The following is a 25,770-nucleotide window of genomic DNA, read 5'->3' as shown; positions in this document are numbered from 1 at the left end:
TTGGAGGTTTTTGCTAGACTTATTGTATACATTTCTCTTTTGGCTGCTTTATTTTACACCAAAACAATGCCACATGCCATTTCTACATTTAGCACTTTTTTTTTTTTTTTTTTTTACTCTTTTAGCTTCTTCCTTTTTTCTTAAAACTACAAAACTGTAAAGTGAGGGTTCAAAAGTGTGTAAAATATATTTTTTGGGTGCAATTTGTTCCTGAACACTGGTGCATTTTGTTTAGCAAATCTTCCCTGTGTTTTCAATGCAGGAAAACAATTTTAATCAATCTAAATCAATTCTAGACTACATAATAGCTGCTGACAGTATTCCATTTATGTACCGTAATCCTGAAATATTTCTATTGTGTGCACTGGTATGTAAATGAATAAAAAGTGAGCTGTATTTGTGAATAAAATAATATGTAAGATCTGCAATGTTCTCCTATAACTATAGGGAATATAGAATAGAAGAGCAGAATTTTACATTTTGCCACTGCGTCATGTCTATAACATGACAATGGAGTAAAGAAAATGGATAGGGTTTAATTGCAGTCCTGCACTACATGTGACAGCCTTCAGTGAACTTGTCTACCAATTCCAGTCTATTTACTAATTTGGAAATAAGTTGAGCTCTTAAAGGGTCCATCATTCTACACTCAATATCCCATAATAAAGTGCAAACAATTTTTTTTAAATGTTTACTAATTTATTGAAAAGGAAAAACTAAAATCCTTCATTGACATAAGTATTCAGACCCTTTAATCAGTACTTACTTGAAGCGCCTTCTTGGATATGATGCCACAAGGTTTGTACACTTGGATTTGGGAATTTTCTGCCATTCTTCAATGCTGATCCTCTCAAGCTCTATCAGGTTAGATGTGGTCCATTGGTGTACTGCCATTTTCACATCTCTCCAGGGCCGGACTGGGGATAAAAACCAGCCCTGGAAAAAGTTGCACACCAGCCCACAGCATTGCGTCATTATTTACTTGTTTATAAAAGGGGAAAGCATTCATTTTAAAACACGTGTGTAAACACGAATATGAACTTTGCCCCACAATAGCTCTTTTGTAGAACCCCATTGTTCATATTACCGTTTTACTGGCTAGGGCATCGCTAAATCCCAGCCATCAGTGCCGTTGACGTCACCGGGGTTCCTGGCAGCCCCATGGAGAGCCCCGGCACGTCACCAGATCTTCAAAAAATGCCTTTGCCCTGCGCGATTTAGCGCAGGGCAAAGGAGAGCATTGGAGCATGAACTGCTCCGATGCTCAAGTCAGAAGGCCTGCCTGGGTGAAAATGGAGGGATGTCCGGGTTCAGCTCTGAACCCGAACAACCCCTTTAATTTATACTCAGATATAGTCCTCCTGTAAGTACCTGGCCTTCCCCCTCTGTCCTCCTCTTCCTCACCCCCTTCCCCTTCTGTCCCCCTTGAATGTATGTCAGCAGCAGCACCAGGAGAAGGACTGGAGCTGCAGGCTGCACAGGGACAAGTGAGTGACTGGCAACCCCTTCCTGCTGTCACAGAGTTGCTGGGTTCTCCTGGAAAAGTTGTTGAAGTGCAGCTGCCTGGAGGTGGTGGGCTCCAAGCTTCTTACAGCCACTCTGACCTTCATGCATGGAGTTTCAGCTGCCTGGAAGTGACCTCCAGGCTTCTATGTAGGAAGGCACAGTAGACTGCTGGGAGCTGCCTGTGTGGAGGCTGAGCAGCATGCTGGATGCAGAGAGCTGTGTGATCACTGTCCCCTCCTGTACAGAGAGCAGCAAGGGACTCTCCAGGAGTGGCATCGGCTGGGCAGATCCGCTTCTAGGATGTGGGCTCCATGGGCACTCTGTAACCCTCACATGCTTCTTTATACATCACAGCAAGGAGATTGGGGCAGTTGACAGCAGGGCTCTGGCTGGAGGTAGCACTTTGTGAAAGGTTGTCACACAGGTTGTCAGGGGCTGGGAGTGGAGAACATCTTGGTGTGTAACCTGGTGTCACTGTGCTGTACAAAGGATCTGCTGGGCATGGTGCCTCCACAGAGGGCAGGGAATCAGATTGACTGAGGAGGGCTTGTACTTTGGAGAAGAATATGTGGCTTCATGTGACAGAGCAGAGGAATCGCACAGAAGAGTGTGTGGATGAGGATACGTCGTGTCTCCAGGAGCTCTGCCCCTGACATCTCCAAGTGACAGACACTGCTGGACACCCCTGGCACCCTGCACACAGAGCCTTCCTGTATGTATGGCTGGTGCCAACTTGTGATCAGATCTGACAGTCTGAAGCCAGGAAGCGCTGCCACCCTGTCCCCAGGTCTGCTCTGTGCATGCACCCAGAGCCCTCTGTGCCCACGCCGGTGATGCCATGTCCCGCAACCATAGTGGAGGTGATGTGGGAGGCTCTGGGCTCTGGATAAAAAGCAGCTCTGGAGGTAAAGGCAGGGGCAGGGACCGTTACTACGGCACGAAAGATGTGGAGTCGGGGCAACAGGGTGCTGTTGAACTCCAGTAGAGGGGATGGGCTGCTTCTCCTGGGCACCGGTGACACTGGCAGGGGCAGCGGTGTGGGACCAGGAGGGGGCTTGCAGGAGAGCCGCCGTGGGAAGCAGGGAGCTCGCATGAGCTTATTGGGGAAGCCGCTGTCGTACAACAGCAGCCAGAGCTGCCGGAGGAACGTGAAGTATCGGAGGCTGCATAACTACCTGTGCAACGTGCTGGAGAGACCCCGGGGCTGGGCATTTGTCTACCACGTCTTTGTGAGTACCGGACACCGTGCTGCTGTGTATAATGCACCGCCACTCGCCACATGTGGGCATGGCCCTGACATCCAATACATACCAGGGAAAGCTATACTGTGCATTTATAATGTGTGCAGGGTGCCTGGGGGGTGCAGCAGGGTCTGTCACTTGGAGATGTCAGGGGCAGAGCTCCTGGAGACACGACGTATCCTCATCCACACACTCTTCTGTGCAATTCCTCTGCTCTGTCACATGAAGCCACATATTCTTCTCCAAAGTACAAGCCCTCCTCAGTCAATCTGATTCCCTGCCCTCTGTGGAGGCACCATGCCCAGCAGGTCCTTTGTACAGCACAGTGACACCAGGTTACACACCAAGATGTTCTCCACTCCCAGCCCCTGACAACCTGTGTGACAACCTTTCACAAAGTGCTACCTCCAGCCAGAGCCCTGCTGTCAACTGCCCCAATCTCCTTGCTGTGATGCATAAAGAAGCATGTGAGGGTACAGAGTGCCCATGGAGCCCAGATCCTAGAAGCGGATCTGCCCAGCCGATGCCACTCCTGGAGATTACTGTAAACTGGAGACTGTATGTAAACTAATAGTATACACTACATAACCCTGGCAGCCTGCACAGTCACATGTGGGCACAGCCCTGGCATCCAATACATATCACAGAGAGCTATACTGTGCATTATAAGCTATACTGCACAGTATAGCTCTCTGTGATATACCATATTTTTCGCCGTATAAGACGCACCGGCCTATAAGACGCACCTAGGTTTTTGAGGAGGAAAATAAGAAAAAAAATATTTTGAACCAAAAGGTGTGCTTTTGGTGGGTTTTGAACTAATTGTGGTCTGTGGATGGCACTATTACTGGGGATCTGTGGCTGACGGACACTGTTATGGGGGGATCTGTGGGTGACGCACTGTTATGGGGGATCTGTGGGTGACGCACTGTTATGGGGGATCTGTGGGTGACGCACTATTATGGGGGATCTGTGGGTGACGCACTGTTATGGGGGATCTGTGGGTGACGCACTGTTATGGGGGATCTGTGGGTGACACTTATGGGGGATCTGTGGGTGACACTTATGGGGGATCTGTGGGTGGCTCTTATTGGGGTCTCTGTGTATGACAGTTATGGGGGGGATCTGTGGATGACACATATATAACATCTTATGCTATGTGTCATCCACAGATCCCCTCCATAAGTGTCCCTGCAGTGAATGACCCTCAATACAGGGCTGGGGGCCGGCATCTGGCTTTATAATGACAGCGGGGCCCGTGCAGTGACTATTCTACTACACGGGCCCCGCTCACTGTATAATCGTATGTCTAATAGTAAATAGTTATGTGCATAATCGCATAATGAGCGGAGTACTTACATCTACAAGCGCTCGCCGAGAGGAGGGAGGAGGCAGGAGGCAGGCCGGGAGGACAGGCGCTGGCAGCGTGAGTCATACGTCAAGCGCCCACGCCGCCTGCTTCATTCATAAAGTGGGCGGCGCAGGCGCGTGACGTATGACTCACACACTGCCAGCGCCCGTCCTCCCAGCCTGCCTCCTCCCTCCTCTCGGCGAGCGTTTGTAGTTGTAAGTACTCCGAAAAAAAATTGCGCAAAAAAAAATCACGCAACAATTTGCGCGGAAATTCGCACGAAAATTCGCAAATCGCAAAATAAGCTGCATTCACCGTATAAGACGCACTGCTATTTTCCCCCCACTGTAGTGTATATTAGTGTACATACAGTCTTAAAATTTATAGGACTGTATGTAAATAATATACACTACATAACCCTGACAGCCTGCACAGTCACATGTAGGCACAGCCTGGCCCCTTCTTACCCCCAGTATTTGCGGCTCCTCAAGTCCTCTTAGGGCTGTTTGCATCGGTCATGACGGCGGGCGGCAGACACAGGGGTCGGGCTCTGCTTCCGGTCTGCGGCCTGGGCCCGGCATATTGAATCTGGAGGTGAGGCCACTTGCAGGAAGTCAGAGAGGGGCAGCCACACACAGGACAGCCAGCCAGGAGGATCACGGGCTGCTGCTCACAGTGACACCAGGTGGTCGGAGGGAGCAGTGCCGCTCCCACGGAGGCCGGCTGCCGGCCTGCTCAGCTCCACCCACCGGCCACCACTACAGAGCTTTCAGATTCGGCCTGCCGGCCGCCGAAAAGGTGCAGACACATCTTAAAGCGGCCCCAGGGCCGGCGGCCTACCGGGAAATTTCCCGGTATCCCGGTGGGCCAGTCCGGCCCTGCATCTCTCCAGCGATGTTCGATTGGGTTTACGTCAGGGCTCTAGCTGGTACACTCAGGAACATTCAGAGTTGTCTCTAAGCCTCTTTTGTGTTGTCTTGGTTGTGTGCTTAGGGTTATTGTCTTGTTGGGTTTGGCTGATATTTCTTTGACCACTCCGCCCAGGTATGGAGTGCTACAGTGATGGTTGACCTTCTGAAAGCTTCTCCTATCTGCACACAGGATCTTTGGAGCTCAGCCAGTGCGATCATTGGGTTCTTGGTATCCTCTATTACCAAGGCCCTTCTCCAGTTTGGTTAGGCGGCCAGAGTCCTGCTGGATGTTCTAGACAAAGGGGGAGGGTCTTTCCAAATCATGTCCAATCAACTGAATTGACCACAGGTGGACTCCAATCAAGAGAAATGGAAGGTCCCCAGAGCTAAATTTCAAATGTCATAGCAAAGGGTCTAAATATTTATGTCCATGCAAAATTTTAGTATTTCCTTTTTAATAAATTAGAAAAAATGTTTTATTCTTTTTTCAATTTGTCATTCTGGGGTATTGAAAGCAGATTGATGGGAGAAAACTTGAATTTTTTTTTTTATTTTAGCACAAGGCTGTAACATAATAAAATGTGGAAAGTGAAATGGTATAAGGACTCTCCTAATGCATTGTTAGGGTCCATTGTTAGGGATCCATTCACGTGACCGTATCCAAATTGTGGATCCGCAAAACACGGATACTGGCTGTATGTGTTCCGTATTTTGCAGTTCAGAACATCCTGTCCCTTGATAGAAATACCTATTCTTGTCTGCAAAATGGACAAGAATAGGACATGTTCTGTCTTTTATGTGGGGCTGCAGAACGGAAGTGCGGATGTGGACAGCACACGGTATGTTGTCCACATCTTTTGCGGCCCATTGAAATGAATGGTTCAGCATCTGATCCGCAAAATTGCGGAACAGATACGGACAGAAAAATACGGTAATATGAATGGGCCCTAAATGTTGGTAGACAGTTATTTCTCCCGACATCCTCATACATGTATGTGCTTCACTTGGTCAAGCATGCATGTGTTCTCAGTTGAGAGAGATGGAAATGAGCCACTGCCAAGACTCCTCTGAGGCAAATTTCCATAATTATTTTTTGGTGTAGGAACAGAAGAACAAAAGAAAAAATATATAAAAACAGAATTGGATCCGGAGCATCGGATCCATGTGATAGACACGAATGGCCCCTGACAGACCCCGCTCACTATAATGGGGTCAGTTGGGCTTCCATTATGGTTTCTATTATTCTGCCAAACAAAATACTGCTGCATGCAATGGAATTTTGTCCTTTGTGATAGAGGCTCCTAAAGAAAACATTTTCTACAGGGGTGAACCAAGCCTAATGCTTTTGTCATGTTATAAATACACAAATGTAAAATATTTGCTTTTTCAATCAGCTCCATTCAAAAATGATGGTTTTATTTTCTTATGTGCTATACTTGAACCAAAATAACATGAAAAGTATAGGAAATGGATCCCTCTATAAATGATTAACTCTGATCATCAGCTTTAGTAGTTGTATGGTTCTGTGGAGTCTTCTTTCTGGGAAATATTGTTCTGTTTGCCACTTGTAGGGTATTTTTATTTATAATTTACAGTACTATTTATTTTATAGCAATATTCCGTTTACATTGTTGTGTTTAGTCCTACACCAAGACACTGAAGTGCAGTGGATGTACTGAGATTTAGCAGTTGTATGGTTCTATAGAGTCTTCTGTCTGAGGAATATTGTTCTGTTTGCTGCTTGTGTTTTTATATTTTACATTAAATATTGTTATTTACATTTTATATTACTATTTGCTGTTTATTTTATAACAATATTCTATTTCCATAGTTCTGTTTAGTTTCATACCAAGACAGTGAAGTGCAGAGGAAATACTTTAAATAGTTGTCCAAGAAACTAACTACAATACAAAGCCAATGTAAAGATTTACAAGGGTTTTCTACTTTTAAGATGTTGAATAGACTGAACTGTTTCATACAATATTCTGTAACACTGTCGGGAAGTTGTATAAGCCCTTGTTTAGAATATGGGAAAAAATAGAGTTACATTGTTAAGTAGCTGAAATGCAGAAGAAAATATATTACCTTACAGAATGTTAAGCCAAGCTCTGCTGTGCCTTTGTCTTAATAAGGAGCAAGACAAAAGAGAAACTTTTAGCATTAGCTTATTTTGCTTTGGGTACGAGGAGTGTTTAGGTGACACGTGAAGAATATGCAGTTTGGCTATGTCTCAGCTTCCCTAAGGTGACCCTGTTAAGATAAATCTAAATCCTTGTTTCTATTTCAAGGTTTCTTTTTATTCCTGTATAAAATATTCTGCTTCCAGTGGTAGAAGTGCACTAAGCAAAGAATCAGAGTCCTGAAAGGTACACTATGTCTTCTTGGTAGGACTGTGGCTTGACCTCAGCAAATACAGTTCTTAAAGCCAACATTCCACTGAGTTGGCTCAAAAGTGCCTGCTAATGAAGACTTTCATTACTATATCCATCTGGCACAAAAATGAGAGAGCTTGCAAAATGTTATACTGATCTATTCTATTGTATCTTTGGGCCAAAGCTCTCCATAGGTCATGCATGCTTTCTTTCTTGCAAAGCTTAATGTTTCACTCAGCTGAACAGAATAACAACGGTAGCAGGAGGCTCTTGTATACTCATGTTCTATAGTCATAAACCTCTTCTTTTGCTTGGTAAATGAAAAAATACTAACAGTTTGGAGTCATATAAATTTAGTTGATAGAATTCAAGCAATTCGCTTTGTAACCTAAATGGACTTCAAAGTCATAGATAGACTTTCCTTAATCAGTGAACATGGATACATTTGCTTCCCTACCACAATATCAAAAGGCATAATGGCTTGTTAGTGCCTCCTGGTACTCAGCCCTGCTACCTTCAAGCTACTAACCTGTAACAAGTTAATATAATTGACATCGATGCAGCAATGTGAGGTTTTTTAGTGTTGCCCCAAAGTGGAGTTCAGTGGACCTCTGAGCAAATATTTGATTGTTTTGTCTGAGGTGTCTAATGTGCCATATGGACCTCATCTACAAGCTGAGTATGAGCAGCTCTGGCGGATACAGCCCATCCACATAATACAGGATGACTATTCGTAGGAAATTTTTATCTGGATGTTGCTGCTCCTTTGGATAATGACTGGGTATCTATGCTATTTGCTAGACCATCTTCTTTTTAAGAAGGGGCTGCCACAGTAAGACGTCTTAAAATATTATATATTTTACTCCTTTTGAACGTTTTATCCTATATTCATTTGAAAGAGTAGGGATAGTCTCTAGGTTATATAATTTGCTAAATTCCCCAATAAGTGAATGTAAATTACCATTTATGACCAGATGGGAGGAGGACATCCATGGCATACTTGTTGTTAGACTATAAGTAGGGGAAGTTGGCTGGTCAATCTTATTGAGACCTCACTTAAAGTCCTTCATAGGATGTATATGGTCCCTGAGTGACTACATCGATTCTACCCTTCGGTCTCACCCCTCTTTTTTCGAGGATGTGATTCAGTAGGCTCAATGTACCATATCTGGGGGCATGTCCAGTTGTTAGCGCATTCTGGACCAATACATGCTCCATCATTACAGACTTTCTGGGCATCTCTTTCCATAAATTACCAGCTACCTGCCTCCTTGGTGACAGACCTGTGGGACTGAGACAAGCTCCATTTAAATTGGTGCAACTTTTTTTGCTAGACATCTGCATTCACATAGCGGCAAGATGGTGTACTAATACACTTCATATCTCAGAAGTCATGCAAAGAATGGACAGAATGACCATTTATGAGAAGATCACCGCAATCCAAACTTACACGATGGCTGCATATTCGAAACTTTGGCAGCCTTGGCTGTCCTCCTCCCATACCCTGCATAGGTTAGATTATGTTATGCTGTGAATGGGGAATTGTCTGATCACATATAGGGTGCTGGATACCGATATTTAACCATTATTTTGAAATACCCCCCCACGCTGCTGAATTTCATGTTTTACTGGGACCAATGTTGTTTTTATTACCATTTGTTGTCTCTGTTTTTGTGTTCATTGCTTATATTGACTTATTGTCTTCTTGGTCACCCCCTGCGTGGGGCTCACTTGGTAGTACGGTACAGCAATTTGTATTATTTGTCTGATATACCTTCTAATAAAAATGTTTGAATCAAAATGTTGTATATTTTAAAGAGGTTGTTTGTTTTACTGATACTGATGACCTACCTTCAGGATAGGTCATCAATACCAGATTGGCAGGGGTCGGACTCCTGACACCCCTGCCGTTCAGCTGTTTTAAGGGGTCGAATCACTTGTGTGAGTTCAGTGTTTACTTACAAGCCATCAACATTGTAGCACTGGTGTAGGGTAATTACAGCTTTTTCATCCCATGCAAGTGAATGAGATTGAGCAGATGTAATTACCCTGTACCGCAGCTACAATGTTGACGGCTTGTAGGTAAACCTTGACGAGGATATTGATAACCTATCCTGATAAGTCATCAGCATCGGGAAACCAGACAACACCTTTAAGAGAGCAGGACCGGCTAGTACATTTATTTTCATCAAGATTTTGCATAGATGGCTGTGTATACAACTCCATTCAGTAGTAGTGTTGTGTACTTACCTGGCCTCTCTAAAGTGGTGCCGCCGGTGTCAACCAGCTCAGCTGACAGTGGGGCTGAACAGCCTATTGGGGAGCAGGGACAATCTGGCTCAATGACGGCATCATGTGCTTCCTCTCGGCAGTGTCCACCATTGCTTGTGATTGGTCCTCCTGCCTCACAAGCTTTGTTTGCTTTCTGGATTCTGAATCTCTGACTTGCTACCTGTTTGTGATCTCGCCTCTGTCTGCTGACTTTTCCTCTGATGTTATTTCCTGGTTTTGACCTTCCTTGTTATTTGACCCGGAGTGTTGTCTCTGGTTTTGACCCGGTTTGACTACCCCTTTACCCAGATTAGGTTCTGTGCACTCAGACTAGGGACGATCCCACGGTTGGGGGATGCTATTTAGGGCAGATTGTCCAAGTAGGTAGGGACAGTAGGTCTGCATGGAGTATAGGGTTGCACTTTTTCGAATCTAATGTGGCAAGCTGTGTATTTACTGGTAAGGATAGGATATGATTCTGATACTGCTCTGGGAGATCTAGAAAGCTTTGAGGAAGTTTCTCCTGTTCTTGTAGAAAGGGTCTAATCTTGCCCTAAGTATTGCCATATTATGGCCTTGTCCATAGACTCTAATAGGCACAGATGAATTATTGGTGTATTCAGTGGTTTACAGTGTAAGTTGTTTAAAAAGAAAATAACAAAATCACTAAATATATTATTATTGTATAAGTCCAAAATACTCAAAAAGTCCAAAATAATTTGAGCAGAAACAGCATTTTCTTGAAAGATGCTGCTTAAATAAAATCCTGCTCTGGCCTTTAGTGTCCTGAAATACAACTGTGGCAAATTACAATTATAGCTGCTATTAAAAAGAAAACTTGCTATTTAGTTTGTTGATTTTGGTCTTGAAGGCTATCTCTGTGCTGTGAGTCTTCTTTTGGAGAGTAGAGCTCATAAATAATGTATTCAATGTGAAAGCACATTTGCTGTTATATGTAGTATTCGAAAAACCCAGTGCAGGCTGTTATTCGTGTACTGCTGATATTATAAATGCTTCATGGCTCCAAGCACTGTAGGCTCTGCTGCGTACTTCAATAGCATGATGCCTTCCTGCGCTATATGAACGCTGGTTTCAGTTACAGAAAATATCTTTATTAGTTTATTATCCTTTAACATATGCATGCAACATGATACATATTTCCTTATGCATTATCATGAACATTAACTATATATACCTACAGGTGTTAAGTGCAAACTAAAATATAAAGTGGAATTTATTCAAATGAATAATATTGTTAATGTTTTCAGGAGTCAGTACAGTGAATACTGATGAAAGTCTTTTCCCTCCAGCTCATTTCCTTCCATTATTCTCGCTATTATATTTTATACAGAATAATAGGCTAATTAGTTAGAGCGGGCAGCCAGTATAGAACAATCATAAAAAACATGTCTAGTTTTGTAAGTTTTTATCTATTTAATTCCCTGTTGTTTATATAAGCTATATGTTAGGGACAGGGAGTTTGCTAAGGAGTTTGCTAAGACAATGTAAAGAAACACTGAAAAACTAAAAACTTAGTCTCCCCCCCCCCCCCCCCCCACACACTTTGCATTATTACCTAGGCAGCAGCATCCTTGCATCCTTCCAGTTTTGACACTTGACCTGTAATTTGTGAAAGAGGTTAACCCTCCCTGGGTAGGAATTAATCCAAAGAAAAAAAAACGGTTCTTCTCTGATGTCCCAAAAGAATGCTCAAATATGTAGACGAAGTTGAAAACTCAAAGCATCTTTATTGAGGTATCTTACGAAGATCCGATCCCAGGGTTGAAATGTGTTCTACAGTGTGGATAGTAAGGCTATTTGAATTTTCAACTTTGCTACGTTTGATCATTGTTTCAGGACATCAGAGCAGTGCCAGTTGAAGTTGCCTTCTTTCAATTTATCAAAATTAATGTGAAGGAAAACTGAATTAGTTGACCATAGCAACCTCTGGAAAATGAAAGGTGGAATCTGATTGGTTGCTATGGGGAGCTAAGCCAGTTTTCCTTTACACCAGTTTACTAAATCTCCCATAGTATATTTAAAGGGACCTCCAGTAGTGCTTCCAATGCTGGCAGCTTGATTCCTAATATCACCGCCAATAGATCTAAATCAACGCCAGCAATCTGACGCTCCAGTTGTGGTGAAACTACAGCTCCCAGCATTCTCCACAAGTGTTCATGCTGGTAGTTGTAGTTTCACAACAGCTGGGGTGCCAGAGGTTGTTGACCCCTGGTCTAAACTGAGCACCAAGCAGTGCTATCCTTTAACCATCAAACAGTATATTATTTTATAGTTTGTATGTGTTAGAGACCTTGTATGTTAAGGCTAAATTCTGAAACTGCCTTTCTTTCTCCTCTACCCTTTTCTTCCCTACCCTATAGCAGTTGTGGGTTCACTACCCACCTTAAGATCATAGGAAGCCAGTTAAATGTATTCACTAACAGCATTTGTTTTACTAATAAGTATAGTGATAAAGTAATTATTATTGGTACAGTATTGGGCTTCTTTCAAAAATAAAAAGTAGAATCCAGCTTCCATTAAAGAAAAAGCTTTATTTCCTTGTATAAAAATATCTAGACATCATATGCGAAAACTTTGTCTGGGCGTTTCAGACTTTAAAAATAGCGGTTCTTCATCATGACATACTAGTATTAGGCTTCTTGCCTGTTCCATTTTTTTCTGCAGACCGTATATGGAACCATTCATTTCAATAGGTCCGCAAAAAAAAATTGAAGGTGCATTGTGTTTCCGTATTTCTGTTCCGCAAAAAAATAGAACATGTCCTATTATTGTCCGCATTACGGACAAGGATAGTACTGCTCCATTAGGGGCCAGCTGTTCCGTTACGCAAAATATGGAATGCACACGGATGTCATCCGTATTTTTTGCGGATCCGTTTTTTGCGGACCGCAAAATGCACACGGTCGTGTGCAAGAGGCCTTATACTAACTTTTTATCACCTAAATATGTAGGGTTGAGATTTATCAAACTGGTGTCAAGTAGAACTGACTTGGCTGCTATAGGCAACTTTCATTTTCCAAAGGAGCTGTGAAAAATGAAAGGTGGAATGTGATTGGTTGCTATGGGCAACTAAGCCAGTTCTACTTTAAACCAGTTTGAGAAGTATCCCCTGTAGTGCTTAGAAATAATACAACTTGTGTTAAGACTATGTCCAATAATTTGAATCACTTGCTGCTTATTCTGTTGATTAAATGTTTTTATCTTTGTTTATACGGTGAAGTATTAATAAAACATCATGGTCTCCCATTATAAAATCCATTACGTTATATGTGTTATAGAACTACATGATGTGAGAAAGTAATCTTAATAAATATAAAATAGAGGCTTCTAAAATCCTACACATTCAGAATGATCATTACATACTTTGCTGACTTAAATCAAAAGGACCCTTTGTAAATGTTTTAATATTTTATGTCCAAATATTTCACTAGCCAAATGTCCTATACGCTTTGTGTTAAAATTTCACATCTTCTGGGTGATTTTTTAAGGGACCTCTGAAATATGAGCAACTCCTCTCCTTTCCCTTGCACTAGCTTTAATAAATGTCTCCCACTTCGGTTGACTCAGAGGTGCTGAAATCACACAAATAGATTCTCCAGAAAGTTAGAAAATCGACTTGCAATTCTACAATCATGTCAGGCCAGCATGTTTGGATCTGAAGATGGGAACGTACCTCACTGGCTGTTAGTGTTGGCAAGAAATCTTCCAGTGTGTGACCACTTTTATCTTATCCTGCACTTCTCTTGCTAATTCACAAATTAGGGGGTTGTGTTTTTAAACTGTGATTTATAATTAAGGTATTTATTGATTTGCAGCCCTTGAAATATATTTCTGGATAAATGCTATTGAGTAATTAGTAAAATCCATTAATATTTAAAGAGTGAGCCTGGAAAACTGAAGACATTTACTTATTAATTTGGAGAGAAATTTCGTTATTTAATATAGAAAAAAATTGACTGCAAGAAGTCAGCAGTTTTGGGCATTTAACTAGCTGTCAGAAATGTGATGAATTATGGAATATGTATAATGGGTAGAGATGAAAACAGTACATTTGTGGCTAGTATTTAATGGAGTATTCAGATCTGGACATATTTGGTATATCGATAAGCCATAACCTAAATGTCCTTCAGCCCTAATACTATAAAGTACCTACCCAAGGAAGGTTTTAATATGAGCAGGGCGTCAAGGAGCAATATCAGAGGCTGCCACTCGGGTTTCTGCTGTGCATCCATGCTGGTGTATGTTTATGACTGGGACTAAATGTAACTCAATAGCCAATGGCTGTATGTAGTGATGGACGAACATCTGCCGGGACGGTTCGCGAACGCAATCAAATGTTCGTGAACTGCAAGTTTGCGGCGGGTCCCATTCATTTTATTGGCAGGCGAACCTGAAAAACCATCAGCTCATATTTGCAGCCAATAAATAATTACTAGAAGTGCACAAAAAGTCCCACAACATGGACAGTGACATACCTGATGTATTATTCAAATTTGCGGTCTCCATTCATTATTTTTTTCAATGGGAAATATCGGAAATATCATTTTCGCATGCGCAAATGCACTATAGGGTACACAAATGCACTATAAAGAAAGTATATTGGTGTATAACACCCCGCTTCAATCATTTTTTTTAGTGGGGGGCGACTGGTATATCACACCAGTAGAAATTATTTGTTCCAATAACGCTTGTCCCTCTGTATACCTGCAGTATCACAGCAGAACCGCACACAACTGCCGCACAATACAAATGCACTATAATATACTTTCTAACATAGAAAGTATATTATAACATTGTACACGTAAGGCAATCCATTAGAATATACATAAAGATAAAACATAACCTTTAATAATGTTACTATGAGGGTCCATTTACACATCCGTAAGTAACACATTCCGGCCCCATTAAAAATGAATGGGGCTGCACCCGTTCCGCAAAATTGCGGAACGGATGCGGACCCATTTTGCGGACGTGTGAATGGAAAAGATATCCCTCAAAATGAAAATAAATTAATTTATTAAAGTTAAGCAAAAAGCATAGATGTGATAGGCAATAACAAGTGCTCGGCTGCACAAAATCAGGTGCTCGGCGGCACTAAATCAGAAACCATATGTCCTACCACAATCCGGGGGGTTCCAGTGCACATCGATGAATCCCGGAGGGAAAGCAAAAAACATCTATCACTGGGCTAGATGATGATGTGGTATTGAAGGACAGGGTGGACAAAGAACTGTCCCTGATATTGCCCTACAGGGGTGTTCTATTCTGGCCCTGATAGCCTAACCACAGACAACCTGCCCTGATAAGAGCGACCCCATCCGGAACCTTACCCTATATAAAAATGGCCCTAGTAAGCCCCTAGGCCCCTGACTTCCAGGTGATCACTATATAGATCTATGTGTTTTTGACTCACATAAGTATATTGCACCCCTCTGTGTATCACTCCTATCGATAGCACACCTATACCAGTCCTTAAAATGACTTTTGTGGCCCTATTAGCTAGCGTTTGGTGTCCCTAACAGCCTGTCCTTGCTCCTTACACTGGCAAAACACTGAATGTAAAAATGGCGGCCAGATCAGGTTTATTTATAAGATAGGGGGTATGTCCATGTGCTGAAACGTCTCAATTGGCTGTCCTGTACCACCTGATGGATGTGTGATGGGTCAAAGTTCTTCACAATGTAAAAGAATATGGCGGGCGCGAATATCTCCATATGTTCGCATGTTCGGCGAATAGCGGTTTTCTGCTGTGGATCTCCACAAGGATAGTCTCATTGGAATTGTATGGGACTAATCAAAGAATCTGTAAGAATAATGAACATCCCCATTGTTCTCATAGATGGCGCCAGAGACAAATATATGTTTCCACTGAATGTCAATAGGTTTGCGGAAACCCCTTTCACTTACATGGAAGGCAGAATGACTGTGAATTTCATGTTAATTTTGATCCAGAAATCTATACGAACCTACCCTACATGCTTCATCAAATAATGTAATTCTCTGGATGCCTTGATAATATTGTTCTTCAACTAGATACCGCACCTGGACTTTTTGCTTTCACCATGTGGTGTGTAATGGCTTACAAATGCATATTTTTCCTAGTGCTCCGTTGAATGTGGAAGTGGAACCCAGCAGAGAGATGTAATTTGTGTCCTCAAAACATCTGAAGGGTTTACAGTAGTGAAGCCACAAGAGTGTTCCTATCTAGAACGACCTCCCTCCCAGCAGTCCTGCCTTCTCAAATCCTGTGGTGCAAAATGGTTATATACTGACTGGAGTATGGTACGTTATTTTAATTTAACTACATTAACATTCCACCTATGTATATTCTATTTTTCTTATTGTGGGGGTTTTAAAAAGTTACTGGATACGATTTTTTCCTTTAGTCTATGAAAAATGTAAAAAAATGGATATGTAAAAATATTACATAGTTTGTGCACTGTGATAGATATTGTTCCACAGAGGTAGTTTTGAAACATCTTCCACCACAATGGTTCAGACAATGAAATCTCTGAGGTCTACTTGTTTCATTATTTTATTTTTATTTTTTAAATCCCTCTTGGGAATCTATAACCTTCTTTTTGTAGATCCCAGAAAGCTCCTTGTATTTAAGCTTGGTGACACCCCACATTTCAGCAACAAAAAGCAAACTAAGCTAAATGTTTGAGGTTTAAGGGTATGGTCACATGCAGATTTGTTTTATGAATGTCTGCAACTGTCCCACACATCTGAATAGCAAAAATCCATGCACATGATACAGAAGCAACTCCATTCAAATCAGTGTGTACACATAGCCTAAATAAGATTATTTCCTCCAAGATCCACTTTAGGGTTTATCCACATGATGCAGATATGTCATGTTTTGTGCGATATTTTTCTAAAATTTTACAACATATATGGCAAAACCCCTCATCTCATATGACACTGGCATCTGTGCAAACTTTCATAAATGTTTAAATAATTTGAATCTCATATAGCACCTCTCATTTAGGGTCTAATAAAGAAATGGCACATCTGTGGTTTTTGATTTACAAATGGTTGTAGGGTCAATTTTTGTTGTTACATCACCATTATCTTTATATACCAGAAATCACATGTGGATTATGTCCCTTTACATAAATTGTCCATACTTTTTCACATGACTGCACACAGTAGTATTTTTAGAGCTGTTGACCTTATCTACCTGTGACCTCCCATACTGTCCTGTGTGTACATACAGTGATGTCCTACACTATACTGAAGACAGGGTGACATCCTGGTGACTTCATTTAGGAGACAGGTGCATCCTTTGACTTTGGTCCTGATCTGGTGTATGTAGATTGGAAGATGATTTGACCGGGCTCTATTGAGGTTTGACTCCTTACTCCAGGGTTGGCAATTGTTCAGCAATTCCTAGACAGTCTGTAAAAATATGTCCATGGAAAAACATAGATGTGTCTGTGATTTTTTTTGGGCTGATTGTACTTGGGAAAATCACCTTTTAGGTTAAATTGTGTCAATATAACCTCTGCCAGTAATACCATTCTTAGATAGTTCAATGGCTTGACAGGCAATAGTACAAAGTTGGCTGCAAATATTTCCAAATATTTGTGTCCTGATATGTTCTCTTATAGCCCTTATACCTGATGCATTCTCAGTGTCTGTAGTATGGGATTTAGAACTATATTTTACCATGTGACATATCAAAGGCCCTGCCAAAGTCTTTATGAAGCTACTAAAGTTATGGAAATGTAATTGATACCCTTTGAATTAATATTTTGACCCCCTGCGATGCTTAGTGCTCCAAGTCTTGTGAAGGAGGTTTTCGTGTTCGTGAGGTTCGGTGCTTAGCAGATGACATGTCACACAGTGATAAATGTGAAGCTGACCTTAAACCAGCGGACACTGAATCATGCAACACTCAAGAGTGCATTCCAGAAATAGGTAATTATCAGTATAATATTCTCATTTCTAAGATCAAGTTAAAACATAAAACACTAATGAAAGTAATTACAGTAAAACATTATAAAAGATGTCTTACCTACTGTATAGCATTTACTATATATCATGTGTGGGGACTCTCTGTTAGTCAGGACCAGCGGACGCAGTATAGCGGCAAAGACCAGTTTATAACTCAAAATGTCAGTGTTTATTCACACTTGTTGCAAGTACACAGTACAAGAGTTCATTTGCAAAATTGGTGTTAGTTGACACCCAGATAGCTCAAAAAAAGCAAAACAGTTACCTTTGGTCCTGGGTGTTAATCCACACCCGACCGGCTTAGCTCAGAACAGAGCAGTCCTCCCGGTTTCAGGCCTCCAGCCTAGCACAAGGCTCAGATCCTGGTACAGAGATTGCCAGAGCTTCAATGTCTGAGAGAGAGAGATACAATTTCCCACACCTGACACCACTGGCTGTTTTTTATAGGCCTCACAAAATCCGTCCTGGAACGTGGGGAGTAGTCACCTACCCAGCACTTTGACTACTCCTAGTAGGAGTCGTCCTGGATCATCTATACAGCCATACTAAATAGCAAACTGTCAAACAGCAACTGCTGCTGACACATGAAAACTGGCTCTTACTCCACCAAGGCCAGGACCCTCAGTGACACATACCTACCATCCACGATGATTCCTTGTACTTTCTTACACGTGTCAGACACTACATACTACAGGCTAACAAAGCTTGTGCATTATGAATCCATATATAATTTCTTTGATCGATATGGTATGATAGTTATTTGATATAGATAGAAATAAGCTTTGTTTTAATAACTGAGCATTATCACTGTGAATGATCTATGACCTGACATATTTATTCCAAATTTTATATTTTTTTGCCCCTAAAGTTTAACATGTTCAATAGGGGTTTGCCACTTCTTAGACTGTGTTCACACTAACATCTTTCAAATACCAACAAGTCCCTCTGACTTATAACGTTGTCCATTATTTGTGATGGTAAGAATAGCACTGCAGAATAGAGTCATTATTGCTGTGAAAAATATTGGAATCTCTGATGAAAAATGGAGTGTGAACACAGACTCATTTTTGGCATGCATTAAAGACATATGTTTGGCCCACGTTTACTATTGTGGCTGCTCATCATATCTGGCGTAATTGGCGCCAAGACTTGTTGCATTGTTGGTGGTATTTTTAGACATATTTATAAAGTAAGCTAAAATGAACAATCCAAAGTAAGCAAACCAATAGGTTTTATAAATGTAACCCCTTCCGGACCTTGGGTCGTAAGTGCAACGGGCGCTATATCCGCTGGGTTTCTGGTGTTTCATACAGCAGATACCCAGGGCTAATGTCTTAGGAAATATTAATGCCAATCACAGGCATTATAAACCCCATAGATGCTGTGCTGCACTTCGAGAGAGCTGTTCATTGCTTGTGAAAGGCTGAGGCCTGCTGGACTCCGATGCCTTTCACAGGAATGTTCCAATGTAGGCCTGCAGGTGGCAGCACCACATTGCAATATGAACAACTTAATATTCTATTTGTCAATGGATTTATTTATATTTATTTATAAAAGTGGCAATCTAATTATTGCATGATGTCAGGCCCTTAAAGGCCTAAGAGAAAGTAGAAAAAAAATTGTGAAAGTTTTTAAGAATATTAAAGAAAATTTAAAAAATATTAATGAAAATCATCCCCCTTTCCCTAGAATAAAAAATTAACATAATGGACAATTCTGCATGCGAAAACCCCTGTACTATTAAAATATAAAAATATTTATCCCACACAGCGAACAACGCAACGGAAAAAAAAATTGCTGATTTTCAATTTTTTGTCACTTTACCTCCCCCAAAAATTTATAAAAAGTGACCAAAAGTCGGACACAACCCAAAATGGTATCAATAAAAACTGCAGATTGTCCCACATAACCTGAGCCCCCACACAGCTGCGCAGACATAATAAAAAAAATGATGTGGGTTAAAATATTGACCAAAGATTTTCTTTTAAGTATTAAAACACAATAAAAAAAAAACTATATAAATGTGGAATTGCCATAATCGTACTGACCTGGAGGGTGAAGTTCACAGGTCAGTTTTACCACATAGGGTCACATTTATTAAGGCCAGCATTTTAGACGCCGGTATTAATAAGCCCCTGCACTAGCGGTGGATCTCAGAAGTTATGTAGAGGCGCTGGCCTCTACATAAATTCGGTGCATCCAGCACTGATTCTAAAAGTAAGACAGCTTCCTAGCTGTCTTACATTTAGATCATTTTCTATACCTAAGGCCTAATGCACATGACCATTGTTTGGGTCCGCATCCGAGCCACATTCTTTGCGGCTCGTATGTGGACCCATTCACTTTGATGGGGCAGCAAAGGATGTGCAACAAATATAGAACATGTCCTATTCTTGTCCATTTTGCAAAGAGTAGGCATTTCTATAATGGCCCACCCTTTCCGTTCCGCAAATTGCAGAATGCACAACGGTGGCATTTGTGTTTTGCTGATCTGTTATTTGCAGACCGCAAAATACGGCACGTTGGTGTGCATGTAGCATAAACCAGGCATAGAAACCGGTCTGTCCCCTTCCCTGCCCATGCCACGGCCACTTTTTTAGACCTAGCCTGAGTGGGGAAGAAGTTGTAGATTCTGCCTCACCATGGCATGTGACAGAATCTGTCCCCAGATATATACCACTATCTGGTCATAAATGATGCCCTAAGCCCACAAAACAGTGGCTGAATTGTGTTTCACCCCATTTAGGATTTTTCAGCATCCCACCACATTGTATGCAATATTGAGTGGTCCTATTAGAAAATACAACTTGTATTGCAAAAAAAGTCCTCAATCGTCTATGTGAATGGAAAAATAAATTCTGACTCTCGGACAGCAGGGAGTGAAAAACAAAAAGGCAAAAAGTGAACATTGCTGGGGGGTAGAAGGGGTTAACACAGAAGTGTCTAGCTGTGCAAAGAACGTACCATTCAGCCTGAGACAGTCGTAAATTTGGCTCATCTTTAGGGTACGTTCACATGACAGATTTTGAAACTCCACCTACAAAATGCAGTATGGAATCCAAGCATGTCTTTTTTTTTTTTTCATGCAAGTTTTCCGTGCAGTTTTTCAACCAATGGGCTTTTACTTGAATACAAAACTGCATTTTAATTGAAATGGAGATTCAGTGAGGATTACACTCCAAGATAGGTCATGCTGATTCTTCAGGATAGGCCACCAGTATCTGATCGGCAGGGGCCTGACATCCCGCACCCTTGCCGATAAGCTTCTTCAGAGTAGCCCTGGTGCTGTAGGTTGGCTCCAGGACTACACAGCTCCCGTTCACTTCAATAGGAGCAGCACTGCAGTAATTTGCTCCATTCAGTACACAGTGGATGGAACTGTGTAGTTCTGGTGCTGACGTTTGGCTCTGGAGCTACTCTGAAACAGCTGATTGGTGGGGGTCTGGGTTGTCAGATCCTTATTCCTCTGATTTTGATGCCTATACTCAGGCCATCAATATTGAAGGAGCAGACAACCACTTTAAGCTCTAAAATGAAATTTTACTATAACTTTTATGCTTTGTACAACTAATGCCTCTGAGATTTTCTTATTTTCTTTTACTTCCAGATGAGCATTGCAAGGACAAATACTACAACTGCAATGTGGTGGTACAGGCCAGGCTTTGCGTATATGCCTATTACAAGACGGCTTGTTGTGCTTCCTGCGTGAAAGCAGCCAGCAGGCAATCAGGCTTCCTAGGACGAAGATAACAACTACTGAATTTATTTTTTACCCAAGACAAGAGGCAGCAGAAAAACAGTGACAATTATTGATCTGGCTTCCTTGCCTCTGGTTGTACAGTACAAACTTCTCATTTTATGCCACATGGGACCTGATCACCAGCGACATGGCTCTCTAAATTGCCACAGCTTTTATAGGGATTTTTTTTTTTTTTTTATAATCTGAGCTGAGAATTTTTCACACTATTTTAAACTTGACTTTGTGCACACTGTTGGAACAATACAATACCCATCCTTCACCAGTAAGAAGAGCCAAATAAAGAGGCACAGATTTAGCATCTATTTTTTTTAACTTGTGGGTATTTTGTGTTCTGTAAATAATCAAGAAATTGTAGTTTAGTTAGACCGGGATGTTGGATTAACAATCGTGTAAATAATGATTTTATATATAAAAAGGAAATGCTGCATTCTTTCGGCTTCTGTTAATATGACAAATATGTCGGACATTGGTTATTGGTAAATGCCTTAATAATTTGTCAAGAACAAATGGTGGATCGCAGTTTGTTATCTTAGAAGCTACTCATTTAAAGGGGACATAAGCCTTTACTCAGTTCACTTTGGCCTGCATCGGCTCTTCCCTGCTTTTGCAGCATGCGGAGTACAGATCCTCTATACTTCTGTGGATCTGTACTCTGAATGCTGCAAAAGCAGGGAAGAGCCGATGTAAGCCAAAGGTGCAGAGCATTCTGAGAAGCGCCCTTGCATCTTCCATGCTTTGAATGAAGGTTTAGGTTCCTTTTAAGTGCACTGTAACTATTTTATAAACCTACATTAGTAAATGTGTCTGTCAATGCATTTAGAAAAATCTCACATCTTCCCAGTCATCACCCCTTGACATGTGCACTATATATATATATAGATATATATACAGTTCCTACAACACTAGCAGCACTCTGCTTAATTATTTGTTTTCAACCTGGCCCTAAGGATTTTTTATTCTAAAATGAGTGAATCACATTAGGAATTTTAGGCCAGGTGACATACAAATACCATTATGTGATATTACTAATGTTTGACTAACTTTACCAGACGTGCTTAGTACCTTTTAATTGCAGCAAATGTCCAATAAAAGTCCAGCAGTTAAAGCCATTCTTCCTTTATGTATGGCATATTAAAATCCACAGTAGACAACTGTAACAAACAACACAATCGGGTGGCTGTGACCAAAAGTGGTGGCACCTCTCAAAACAAGTACACGGATTGTGTTTGTTACAGTTGCCTACTGTTGATTTTCATACAACATCAATAAAAGGAAAAATGCTGGACTTTTCTTGAAGATGTGCTTCATTACATGCTAGATCAGAGCATAGTCCATGCACCAGAAACCATACAACCCTTGCTGGTGAGCTCTAATTGCTATGTTATAGTGTATATACCTTTTGAATTGCCTTCATGGGAACTCCAACTGCAATTTTACTATCTACTAAAAGACATTAACATGTTTACTTTTTTTAAACTATTTGCATAAAAGTTGTATGTGCATATGAATCTTTCTTTTGTATTTTGAGATATTTTGAAAAGTTGATCAGATCGATGAGATTAGGAAGAAATGTTTGTCTTTTTTCCCCCAGAAACAACGCCTGTATTTGGGCTGTGTTTAATATTTTAGTCTAAATTAAGTGATTATTGCAATGTCAGATACAGCCCATGAATAAGAGCGGCACAGTTTCACTGTATCTTTTTAATGCAGAACTTTTGATATGAACAATTGCATTCAAAGACTATGGATGATGTTATTAAAGGCAATTGCATTGGCTGGCTCAAATGAAAAATGATTTGTTTGATGATTCTGACAAGTACAACTTTCATAGACGTGGGTTATGTCTTATTGTTTACTTCTTTAATATGGAAGCCAACACAATAAACCAAGACCAGAGCTGATTTTACATAGTCATTGCAAGCCAGGCATTTTTCTGATAGTGGATGCTGCACAGTGCAAGGCAGTCTTTCAGATGTAATACGTGGATTACCCAATTCTGACTGAGCAAGAACTGCTACTTGTTAGTGGCTGTAGCTCATAGAAGGAGTTCCCAAGCACGGGACCCCCTCCCCCCTCTATGACATACATATGCCCTATTAGTGCATATTAAGTGATCCTGGTGGGGCAACCCATTTAAAGCGTATATTGTTTTTTTAACAATGTATTCCCCACACCTACCTTTTACAAATTAAACAATTTTACAAAAATTTGTTTTGGGTCAGATACAATTCAGTTCAAACAAATTCAGTTAAAATTATAAGTGCCCCAATTGCCCTGAAAAGTGATATATGACCCTCAGAAGTCTACTATAACGGTATCCAACCCAATCCTAGCTCATTAAAGAGCATTTTTCAGCAGAATCAAACCTTTTGAACTAGGCATATTGCGTGGTAGGGTTGACACTGATGATTCCATTGATGCCTTATTTATTCTATACCATTCAGTAGAAAAACTCATTTCTCGTAATATGCAAATTAGGCTTCTGAAGCATCATTTAAGGTACAGCCACACAGTGCAGTCATGTCGCAGTTGAGTACCACATGGCCGTACAGGCCATGGCAGGATCTAATCAAAGCAATGAAGACCAGTCTGCACTGTTTAGTCTTTAGTTTAATCCCTTGGCGACCTGTACGTGTACGAGAGGATTCTGCACTTTAAAGATGGCGCCCGCTCGCATGTACAAACTAATATACTGACAATGTGTACCATGCAATGTCTACCAAAAACAAAACCTAAAAAGCAAACTGGTAAAAAAACAAACAAACATAACCTTAAGGCTAGGGCTACACAGGGACATGTGTAACGCAACTTCTTGTTGCAGAAAAGTCAAACAACATTTTTTATCATTATAGTCAAAGGTGTCATACTACGACATATAAAATGCTGCGTTGGATTTCTGTGCAACTGTTGCATTGCACATTACAAAAAATTTGCAACATTGGTGAGACACAAGTCACAATGTAGTTGTACCCTTTTTGTCACGCAACACGTCGTTGTGTAGCTCTAGCCTAAAGAGAAACTGTCAGCATGATCAACCGTATTAAACCAGGCATACTGCCTAGTAGGGTTGATCATGCTGCTTAAACTGATGCCTTTCTTTCATCTGTATGTTAAACAGCTGCAGATAGAGCTTAGTTTTATTCATATGAAAATAAGCATGTTGGAGCACAACACAGTGGGCTGAAGCACTGCTTTTGTAACATCCCCTGTGCTCTGCACACTCCTCAGTCCCTTGATTGACAGAGCCAGACATGAGCATGCTGAGGTCAGAGCTGTGTCGTAGAACTCTGTCCTAGCATTAACATATCATATACACTACTTGTTATTGCCTTACCATGTGATTGTTAGAGGTTTTCTATGCTTAGAAAGCTAATACATATTGCTGGTTTATTCATATGCACAATATAGGATTATAAAGACAAGAGTACTGTAGACAAATTGCTCTGAAAAAGTTAATACCAGCTATTAGAGATGAGCGAAGTTTTGAAAAATTTGATTAGGCTTTGCTGAAGTTCGACAAGAAATTTGATTCTTTATGAATTTTCCACAAATCACTATAAGTCAGGTATACCCAGGCCAATCTGGCTAAAAGCAGCATTCTCCAATCTGGCATAAAAACTGATTTTCAGACAGAATTGGAGAAAACGGATGTAAATACAGGTCCTTCTAAAAAAATTAGCATATTGTGATAAAGTTCATTATTTTCTGTAATGTACTGATAAACATTAGACTTTCATATATTTTAGATTCATTACACACCAACTGAAGTAGTTCAAGCCTTTTATTGTTTTAATATTGATGATTGTGGCATACAGCTCATGAAAACCCCAAATTCCTATCTAAAAAAATTAGCATATCATGAAAAGGTTCTCTAAACGAGCTATTAACCTAATCATCTGAATCAACTAATTAACTCTAAACACCTGCAAAAGATTCCTGAGGCTTTTAAAAACTCCCAGCCTGGTTCATTACTCAAAACCGCAATCATGGGTAAGACTGCCGACCTGACTGCTGTCCAGAAGGCCATCATTGACACCCTCAAGCAAGAGGGTAAGACACAGAAAAAAAATTCTGAACGAATAGGCTGTTCCCAGAGTGCTGTATCAAGGCACCTCAGTGGGAAGTCTGTGGGAAGGAAAAAGTGTGGCAGAAAACGCTGCACAACGAGAAGAGGTGACCGGACCCTGAGGAAGATTGTGGAGAAGGACCGATTCCAGACCTTGGGGGACCTGCGGAAGCAGTGGACTGAGTCTGGAGTAGAAACATCCAGAGCCACCGTGTACAGGCGTGTGCAGGAAATGGGCTACAGGTGCCGCATTCCCCAGGTCAAGCCACTTTTGAACCAGAAACGGCGGCAGAAGCGCCTGACCTGGGCTAC

The 25,770-nt window shown here is 41.2% G+C and overlaps 1 protein-coding gene across 2 annotated transcripts in view; it reads left to right on the top strand.

The window, feature by feature from the left end:
- THSD4 (thrombospondin type 1 domain containing 4) overlaps positions 1 to 21,591 on the top strand; it is a 720,353-nt gene extending 698,762 nt beyond the window's left edge. For both annotated transcript variants that reach the window (XM_044279718.1, XM_044279719.1), the window contains 3 exons: positions 15,776 to 15,955; positions 17,452 to 17,596; positions 21,240 to 21,591. In XM_044279718.1, coding sequence (XP_044135653.1) covers positions 15,776 to 15,955; positions 17,452 to 17,596; positions 21,240 to 21,382 — 468 coding nt within the window. In that variant the 3' untranslated portion in view covers positions 21,383 to 21,591. The remainder of the gene's footprint in view (positions 1 to 15,775; positions 15,956 to 17,451; positions 17,597 to 21,239) is intronic.
- The last annotated feature ends 4,179 nt before the right edge of the window (positions 21,592 to 25,770 follow it).

The sequence above is a fragment of the Bufo gargarizans genome, chromosome 2, assembly GCF_014858855.1.
Source record: "Bufo gargarizans isolate SCDJY-AF-19 chromosome 2, ASM1485885v1, whole genome shotgun sequence".
NCBI lineage: Eukaryota > Metazoa > Chordata > Amphibia > Anura > Bufonidae > Bufo > Bufo gargarizans.
The sequence above is the reverse complement of the archived record's forward strand: the minus strand, read 5'-3'. Positions and strand labels throughout refer to the sequence as shown.